The sequence below is a fragment of the Acartia tonsa genome, chromosome 1 (genome assembly GCF_053477335.1).
Source record: "Acartia tonsa isolate MP-2025a chromosome 1, ASM5347733v1, whole genome shotgun sequence".
Lineage (NCBI taxonomy): Eukaryota > Metazoa > Arthropoda > Copepoda > Calanoida > Acartiidae > Acartia > Acartia tonsa.
This window is the reverse complement of record NC_137260.1, coordinates 46,117,775-46,128,094: the sequence shown is the minus strand read 5'-3', so window position 1 is coordinate 46,128,094 and position 10,320 is coordinate 46,117,775. Positions and strand designations below refer to the sequence as shown.

The 10,320-nt window shown below is 30.3% G+C and overlaps 1 protein-coding gene across 1 annotated transcript in view; it reads right to left on the bottom strand.

Annotated features, from left to right (window-relative positions):
- Window positions 1–1,182: 1,182 nt before the first annotated feature.
- The window catches only part of LOC145332480 (thyrotropin-releasing hormone receptor-like), a 32,524-nt gene continuing 23,386 nt past the window's right edge, over window positions 1,183–10,320 (bottom strand). Inside the window, exons 8-15 of the mRNA XM_080177825.1 lie at window positions 9,039–9,164; window positions 8,002–8,145; window positions 7,413–7,457; window positions 6,595–6,653; window positions 5,896–5,977; window positions 4,411–4,470; window positions 3,411–3,499; window positions 1,183–2,792 (exon numbers count right to left, since the gene is read on the bottom strand). Of these exons, the coding sequence (XP_080033951.1) occupies window positions 2,660–2,792; window positions 3,411–3,499; window positions 4,411–4,470; window positions 5,896–5,977; window positions 6,595–6,653; window positions 7,413–7,457; window positions 8,002–8,145; window positions 9,039–9,164 (738 nt within the window). The 3' untranslated portion in view covers window positions 1,183–2,659. The remainder of the gene's footprint in view (window positions 2,793–3,410; window positions 3,500–4,410; window positions 4,471–5,895; window positions 5,978–6,594; window positions 6,654–7,412; window positions 7,458–8,001; window positions 8,146–9,038; window positions 9,165–10,320) is intronic.

Sequence of the window (10,320 nt, the reverse complement as noted above, 5' to 3'; positions counted from 1 at the left end):
TTCTACAAAAGAAGGCAAATCAATTAAAAAGTGCAATAATATTTTTCTCGTTCATATTGAATTTGCTTCAGACAGGCAAGACAAATGCATTACTGTGTTTCCTTTTTTCGGTCACTTCGATTAAAGCCTTATTCGTAAGGCTAGAACAACGGACACACATTTAATTGAGGAATGGTTCAACGCAATCTATTGAATTTCAAAGCATTAAAAGATATATACTCAAATTCCTGAACTGAAAAACAAAACAATTAATTGTTAGTATATTTGTATTTTGCCTACATTAAACTTCGTGTTAAAACCAGATAAATTAGGTCAGTCCGTCTGTACGTCCGTCTGGAACGGCTAGCTTTTTTCCCCGTTAATCTAGGCATGTTAGAATTTTCCTATCAATTTCAAATTTTGCATGGTGATTTCTGTTATAGTTAGGTACTATTTAGAAAGCGTCCGTACGTCCATTTTAAACATGTTGATTTTTAACTTTTTTAACAACAAATTTTTATGATCAAATCCTAAACATGTAAGTATAACCTTAAACATCCAGTATTTAAGCATTTTTTCAACAAATTTACTTACAATATTGTTTCAATTTTTATACAATATTCTGTTCATTCAGTTCTGACACTATATAAGTGTCAATGCTCGTTTGTACTATTGTTTCAGAGCTTCCTTTTTATGGATGTTTTCATCCTTGTATTATACAAATTTCATTATTGGGGGGTAGGAGTTGTTCTACCCACAAAGAAAATAGCTTAAAACTGTATTGACATATTTACTGAAAACCATAGTACAGTCTTTCCAGCGGTTAGCGAGATCTTAAGCTTCATCCGAATAGAAAGACATACAGACAGACAGACTTTGTTAAACGTTGGTGAACATTGTTAGGTGCCACAAAATTAATTCTATCATTTATTTTGACAAAATAAAATTTATAAATCAATTTACAATTTAATCCAAAATACATTTTACTTTTCATTAAAATATTTGTGATAGATTTTGTATAAATAAAATGAAATAAACAAGACAATAATACAAAAATATAATATTTATACCAAACATAAAGTTATCATATGTCAAAAACCATTTATCAATATACAAAATATTCCATAAAACATTTTTACAATATATATAATAAACTATAGAAAATTCACGAATATTTTGATTTACAAATTTTTAGTAGTGTAGATACTCGACAATTATTTTCTTTAAAGGATTTAAGTATAGAAGCTACTCTATATCTCTAAATATCCGTCTTTATAACTGCTGCAAACTAAGATTTAATCTAATGTAGATTTCCCTTGATTTTATGCACCTTTATCATGAATGTTTCTTGGTCCATTGGTTCTTCTGTCTTTTTATACTTATTTAAGAAAGGTTTTGTAATTTTTATGGGGAAGGAGGGGACTCCTCTTTAACCCCCCCCCCTCCCTTTACTTGGACTTCTTTGATTCAGTTTTCTCTTTTTTATGACCACTAAATATCTGATCTAAAACTAAGTTGGTTCCTTTTGCTGTCCATGAATTTTTTATTGCTTCGCTACTTATGGATGGTGTTACCATCCTTGTTGTATATCAGGACGTATTCATCAATAATAAACTACACAACATTGTACATTTTTCTTCATGCAACGTCTATATAACGTGAATTTAACAAAAACAATGATGACAGCATCCAGAAAAGCAAAGCTTTGAAACGGTATGACAGACGAACATTAACTCTTGTAGAGTGTTAGAACTGAATATACAAAATGTAAATATTTAAGTTTTGACAAAATTATACGTAAAATTGTTGCAAAAATTACAAAATTACAAAAATACAGAATTCTGTTCATGGACATACTGATATTTTAGGACTTGATTACAGAGATGCTTATTGATACAATAGTACTAAAATAATCAGATCAATCGGATGATTATATCACATAAAAAATGTTTTTAAAAAGATTAAAAAATCAACATGTTCAAAATGGACGTAACGATTATAAAGTTGCTTTCTAAATCGTACCTAACTACTACAGGAATCATCATGAAAAGTTTGAAATCGATAGGACAATTCTAAATTGCCTATATTAACGAAAGAAGCTTTCCGTTACGTACGGACGGACGTACGGACCGATCCTAATTATAGAAAAACTTCGCTTTTAAAAATACTAAAGTAATATTTCTGATCAATTATTAGAAATAATATTTAAGTGTAAACGGTTAGAAATAATATTCCAATATATCATTTAAACAAAAACTCATTTTTATCCATCTTTTTTATTTAAAACTAAATGTATGTCAAATTTTTTTTAATCTTCTAAATAAATTTAGAAAATAATGTAAATCCATCCCAAATGAAAAATTGAAATGAATGTAAAATTCCAGGATAGGAGGGGGGGGGGGGGGAGTTAAAAATCCACCAATGCATGTAGAATATACGTGGATTATGATAGGGGAAAATTGTCGTCAATTTAGCTTGCTAAAATGGAACTCTTTTGTTGGTCAGTTTGGTCATCAAGGAGGATGAAAGGGGATGGAGTAAAGAGGGGAGTTGGTGGGTATTGTTATCTTAGCTTGCTTTGTGTTTCACTATATCAGAGAATATGAAAATCTGGTGTAAGATCCAAGTAATAATATATCCATTGATATATCTTGATGTTTCCATGAATATTGTTTTGAATTTAGAATCTTGTCTCCATTCTATCACTATCAACTCGGTGTGAGCGGGTAAAGTTAATTGACTGGGTGACGGATAGTTTCCTCGTTCCAGGATCAAGATTCACGTCCAGCATGGCAGCGGAGCTTCCTCGCACTCTGATGTAAAACAAAAACGTTAATAGTTATTCAGTGCGTCGTGTTATAAACAGCTTTCCGCAGATATAAAAATGTACAATTAAGGTCAGTTTATTAGCGTCAAAAAAAAAGAATACACTGGTTAAAAAAATGGTTTTCATCTTATAATTGTACCTTTTTATATTCGTAGAAAACTGGATTTAGTACGACGCTTTACATAATATTTCAGTATGGCTGATAACCGGTTCTAATCCACCGGATACTAATCGGTTTCGAAGCTATACTGTAAAAATGATAAATGCCATTAGAATTCTTTAAATTCTAACATGATCCAAATTGTAGAATAATCCTAGTTTATCTACGAACCTTTAAATATTATGTAATATATTATATATATTTACTTTTTTTTCTGTAACTGTAATATACTGTGGTTAAATAACATTATATTTATCTGTATCTACCAATCATTATATCAAGAATTAACTTTTTGAAAGAAGAGTATCTATATATACTTGGAATTGACTTTATGTTAGGATAGTATATATCTATTTTTATACCGGGAATAGTCTTTTGCATAGGAGAGTATCTGTCTATCTAAATATCTGGAATAAATAGGAGAGTATCTATCTATCTATATACCTGGAATGAGTAACTCCAAGCTGCTGGTGATGGCTAGGAATAGCGTAGTCAGGTGGACATGATAATATTCTCTTGAAAGCTCGTCGAAACTGTAAAAACGTATAAAAAAATTTAAAAATTCAAAAATTAAGTTCTTACTACAACGTGTTACTTTACATTATCCTGGTAAAAAGATTACTACAGAATAAGATTTATTTACAAAGACTCATTAAATGAAAATAGAAAATTTTAAATCTAAATTTATTTTACTTCCCTATGAAATATTAGAGCGTATATTGCAGTAGTCAGCAGCTTTAGAAATAAACTAAACAAATTGAAAAAGTTTTCAAGAACTCTCTTTACAGACAAGAACTAAAAAGTTGAAAGTTGGTTTGATGAATAAATAAAGAGATCAAGTCGTGAATATCAAGAGAGGTATTACAAAAAAAATATATTGAAAGCTGCATACGGTCAAATAATTTGCAATTCAGTAGGAGGCATTGGACTGTGAATTATACTGGTACCCAAAGTTTTATAGCAAATTTATCTTATTCGATGAATCATTATCTTTGGGTAATTTTATTGACTTTGACCAATGGGTTCCAAACTTCTTAACCAATTATATTAACCTACTGAAGGGGTAGTTTTGTTTATCATTCAATCTAACCAATAAAATCATTAAATTCTGACATACAAATAATCTAGAAAAGCTAATCACCCAAACAATGTACACGAAGCGAACGTTTAATTTGGTGGAGTGCACGAAGATTCCTCTAGGGAGTTGTAAACCTTGAGGGGGTGAAAATGATGAAAACAGACCATCCCAATTTTGATTTTAGGGGGGTTGTTTAACTGCTTTTTCAAAATTGAGTCTTGGCTGCTATCCCAGATTACTTAAAGTTCTTGCAGTGCTATACCACTTATAAGAACGTAAAATCTAAGGCTGTGCGATTGTCTGTGAGTATACTTTGTTGAAAACACCTTTCTTCGTAATATCTACATAATCCAAATATAGTTTTACCTTAGTGGACATAGCGTTGTACAGGATGGGATTTACAGCACTGTTTATATAGGCACATGTCTGAAAATAATAATCACATCATAAAATTTTAATCTACAGTAATAGAATGTCCCTCTGTCTGCAAGTGTGTCCGCTAAGATATCATAAACGGCTGAAACTAGCATTTTATATTTTGAATGATGTTGGATTTTGTTCTATGGGATATGAAGGTTGTGTGAGTCATATATCCTTTCAAGATATGTCCTAAAAAAAATCCCCCTTCCCCCCAAATTGTCTTTTATTTTACAAAATATCAATGAAAAAAAATTATCCCCTTAACCCCCCCTCCCCACCCGAGAAAAAAATCTCTTATGTTTATAAGAAAAATAAATATGGCTGCCCTCCCGCTTTTAAAGCAAAGCCACTAAAGGCTAGAGTATAGGAAACTAGTATAAGAAATAGCACTAAATGCACAAAACCTTCGACAAAATAAGTAAATAAGCTGTGAATAAGCTGCAAATTTAAACCCAATTAGTAGACAAGTTACCCTACATTTATTTTAGATGGATATGCTTAGCTTTAAAACGATCCTAATTTGTATCTTATATAATCTTAATGATCTTATATATAAAAGCCAAATCTGAACAAAATTATCTATTGTTGTGTAGTAAAGTTGTCATTTTTCATAAAAAGTTAATTTCATTTAAGTGCGCATGGCTACATTGAAGAGGGGAATACGGAAATTATTCATGGGAAAAACAAACATTATATTTTATGTTATTAAATGAATAAAAATATGTCTATTATTATTATTTTTCCAGCTTTTTGTATTCAATATATTTTTCTTCCATTAATATGTGATTAATCTTTCATTTACAATCCTTATAGAAATAATGATTTATTATTTATTTGTTTATTATTTTTCACCAATCTATATAGGTAAATATTCAGTTTTAAGATGTAAACAAGTATAAGTACAACCAAAAGTAGCAAAGTTCATACATGAAACACAATAACATAAGAATCAAGTCAAGCAGGGTAACAAAATAAGTTGATTGTCTTGTAGATCTTTTCAAAATCTCTTTACACAGTCCAAAATCAGTATTTCATTAGAGGCGTGTCAAGAGCGGTTTATCCCCCCCTCTTGTTGTCTGTAATACACCACGCCCTTACAAACAGACGGACGACAAAATGTAAAACAGAATATATGCCCATCAGTTATAGAAATTTTCAGAAGAAATTTCATAAATCTTTACTATCAACTAAGTTTGCGTATACAGACACTTCTGTAAATTTAAATAAAGGGAGGCGTTGGGTGTTTATTTTTCATTCCTGTATACCTTACTACCTAACTCTGCGGTACTACCCTGTGTCAATAAAAACACTAGAAAAATCCTCCCTTTTACATTTTACATCAAAATCAGTGTGGTTGGGGTTATGTGCTCGACAAGGCACTTTGAGGGAACCACCATTCTGTTTTATGAAAATTTGAAGATAAAAATCTACCTTAGCAAACATAAGGTACCAAAGATCCATATAAACAGGATAGCCAGTCATACTGGCCACTGTATTATACACTAGCATGCCCCTAAATAAGTAAATGTAAGTACACATTTAGATAAAGTTTATAAACAGATAAACAGATAAACAGATGGACATAAAGTAAAGATATACAATAAACACTAGGGGTTTGGATAGCAGATGAAAAGACATCCCTAAATATTGATTTATAAATAGAATAGATATTTAGGGGAATCACGGACTAAAATAAGATATCCTAATGGCAGTTTTCGATATGAGGCTCATAAACAACTTTAGTTACGTATAGATATTAAGATTCTCTATTTTACTTTCTAAATTTAATAAATGCTGCGTCTCAAGCATCTATGAGCTCTATATTTGAAGGGATATGGAAAGGCAGAAAAAAAGTATTAAACCATACCCAGATTTATCTATAAAAATAACTTAAAAAACATCTGAGAACCTATAGGGAGATTTACTGTAAAAGAGAACCTTATCAGTTCGGCGGTTATCGAGATCCTTAGCTACAGACAACAAATCATACTACATTATATAATAGGACAAGGTCATTTTATGTAAATCTTATGACCAGTCTATAATGCCCTAAAGAAGTTAAGACAAGCTTATGCTAGCCTTAGAATCTAAACTATGTGGTACCTGGCACCAACTGATAATATATAGTACCTGTACGGCAACCAGAGGCAGGCAAAAATAATGACTACAGCTGCCAACATTTTCACAACCTAAATTATAAAAGTTAAAAAGTTGAATTCTAACAAATGAACCAAAAAATGCATTCTTTAAATGAATACTTTAAGTAATTAAATTTAACTATTCTAAAAAGTATTCTTTTGTGTTGAATTATGTTTTGCCTAGAAATTTTGAATTTAAAGCAAAAGAAATGACTTAAATTAAAAAAAAATACATCTTTATCTATTTTGCTAATGAATAACAATTTGAACTTGTGCATTTAAAAAAAAAACAAGTTTACAAAGATGAACAAAGAATTTAAACAAATAAATTAAATTAAAACTTTTGAATAAAAAACTTTTTTAATGTAAATGAACATGGTTTTTTTTACCACAAGTAAAGTATTGTAATTTTCTTTTGTTTAATTTGGTTGAAAACGTAAGAAAAATATATGAGAAAAAATTTACAGGAATTTAAATCGTAAAAAAATTAACAAACTTTTTGTCCTAAAACCTGACACACCATATTAATAATGAGGAACTTATGATGAGGGATCGGGGATCTCAAGAGACAAGACAAGGAGGCTAAATTGATGAGCCCAAATTTAAGATAAAACTATCTCTTTAGACTGATAGAAACTACCATAAAGTTGTTTAGACAATAAATTAGACAAGTCTATAAAATTTTGGGAACACTATATAATTCAAATTCCAATGTCCCATCCCTACCTAGCTTGCTACATATTCTAAAACTGACTCAGGAAGATATCATATAATCATACCGTACATAAAGTTTTTCAATTTATTTTTTACCTGAACTCTTGCTTTACTAGTGCTGCTGATTATTTCATTTGTCCTGTACGTCAATCGTTAGCTTACAATAAAAATTTTTAAGAAAAATGCATCTGAATTGACGTAGAGTGCTAGTTCCCTATAACTCCTATAGAATTATACTTTTTTAGCAAAAGAGAAGCCTAATAAATGGAAAAAAAGTCATTAAAGTTAGTGTTTTTTAAGGATTTCTTTTTCCTTTGATTAGGACTGTAAAAATTAAAATCGTTCTGTTTTCCTTTCTTTACATAAATATAAAAAAGTAATGATGTTAATCATAAAAGCGAACCATATGGATGAATAATAAAATTGTGTGACATTCTAAGAACATTCTTAATTACAGAGATTCTATGATTGGAATATTATTTCTAATCGACCGATAAATCATAATTTTTTAATTGTGTTATTGTTAAATTTATAATTACTAAGTGGCAGGCTTTCAATGTATACCATATTGTTATCGGAATCATTATGAATTTATAGCTTGAAATGGACAATTAGAACAAGATTCTAAACGTAAAAAAGCTTTGTTTCAAACACACATAATTTTTTGCTGTAAGGTAAATTTCCTTGATCTGAAGAGAACCCAGGCAATGAGAGAGTAGAGGATGGAGGTGAGGATGAGAGGAATCATGTAGAACAGGATTATGTCGGTGAAGAACAAGATCTTGTAGAATACAGAGGAGCGAGGCAGTCGCCATTTACACTTGGTTATCTAAAAATAGATGAATAAATGTTTATATAATTTTATTTTTATCCCATAAATCGTAGAAAGTAAAAATATTTTGTGTCGTATCTTTACTTTTCTTATTTATTAGTTACATTAGTTATTTGTGTTAGTTTGACTAAATCAACGTGTTTGATAGTGCTTTCATTTACATTATGAAAATTGATTTATTCTTACTTGGATGTTACACGAGATTTTCATGTACTCTGATAATGTATTGCTCGCAGCTGGCTAAAATAACGATGCCCCGTTATGCTCCCTTTACCCAATCCCTCTCATGTTACTGGATGAACGAATGGACCAATAAATGAGGTCAATATTAGCAAGCTAAATTTCCCCTAAATTTTCCCCTGTCAAAATATCTACGTATATCTTACATCCGTTAATATAAAGGGTTTCAAATACGAAGATTAATTTATTTCTAATTTTTTTTATGATAGAAACATGAACATTTTTGGAGTGAAGGGTTGGTTGGGGTTTGATGTAGTAATGGTCATCCTTGAAAATAGCCAACAACCATGATATAATCGCTAGGAATATTCCATAAGAACGTAAACACCTAATTTGTAAAGAGATTAGCGCACAGACAAACGGAAAGACATCCTTCTTATTGTTTTAAATAATGGGGAAGATATCAGGGATCTAAAGAGATACGACAATGGTTGTTTAATTTATGAACATCCCAAATAATGATACACAAAAATAGATTACAATTAGTGGTTGAAACGTTTGAATGCTCAACTTAATGAATCATCCAACCAAAATTCAATTAAAGTCCCTAAAGTTGTTAAGCCAACAAATTAGAAAACGTTCCTATATAGTTTGGGGACTAGTGTAATATGCAACCAAATGTCCCCTCTCTCCCTGAGAAATGGACTAACCTTTCCGAATCCAATGACACAGGAATCCTCCAGGTGGACAAGGAAGAGCCAGGGTGAACAGTAGAGCAGAGTAAACAACCAGCAGTACATTATTATCCTCTTAGCTCTGGACTGGGTACATATGTACTAAAAATAGGGATGTATGTATATTTCAAATTCAATTATTATACATATGACAACGTTTATGTAAGTTTATAGATGAAAAACCAATTACAATTAATCATAATGCAAAATAGAACATAAAGTCAGTCATAAGTAAATAATTGCGACTTGACACCTCATTTATGACCATTAGTCAAGTTAGAGGATTTACCCAAGCCGCTGTTTGTGTTATCTGATAAGGGAGTAAAAAAAAACCCTTGGAGATATGATTGCAGTTATTTACACTGCATTAAATTAAATGTGACTTAACTGGTGTTTATTATGTGTTTCTATTGGAATTTGTTTGTATATATAGAAATGTAGTTATAAATGTAGTTACCTTGTAGTTATATATGTAGTTATTATTGTAGTTATAATGAAATTTTGTAAGTAAAACGATTGTAGAAATAATGAATGTCATTTAAGAGTTCTAAAATGTAAAAAATATGCTGATTTGTGTGTTTAGAAGAAAATTATGCTGATTGTATCAAAAATAAAAAAATTTTATTGTGATATTTAGAAGGAAGCTACTCTATATTTAGATGTCTAAATTGTTTGAAGCTGTGATTTGTGAAAGTTTAGGTTAGTATATGTAGTCATAAATAGATAAATGCCCTTGCCCATCATTCAATAAGCATAATCTAAAGACTTTTTTTTGGTAGACCTGAAAATGCTAACCCCACTACTTAGCTAGCAAAATTCTGATACTAGGCCATTGTTGTCACGTTGTTACAGAAATGAATAATGTAAGTATAATTTATAACTAATGTCTAGCAGATTAAGAATTGAACGTGGTGGCCGATTAGGATACATTATTTTAGGTTTGCAGTTGATATTGGTGACATTTGCTGTTAAATCTACTTAAGTGAGTCAGTTGTACTAATCAAGTACATAACCATTATTTTTACATTTCTTCTAAATATAGATCAAAGTACAATAAGTCGTACAAAGAACAGTATATCAATATTCTCTTAGCTCTTGACTGAGAGCATGTGTTCTAAAAATAGTTCAATACATTTATGAATTTCTACTAAAGTGTACAACTAACATGCCATCTATAAAATGTTTTATATATTTGTAAGTTGTCAGACCTCAGGTAAATTTGAAATTTAATAACATGTCGGCAAATAAGGAAAATCAT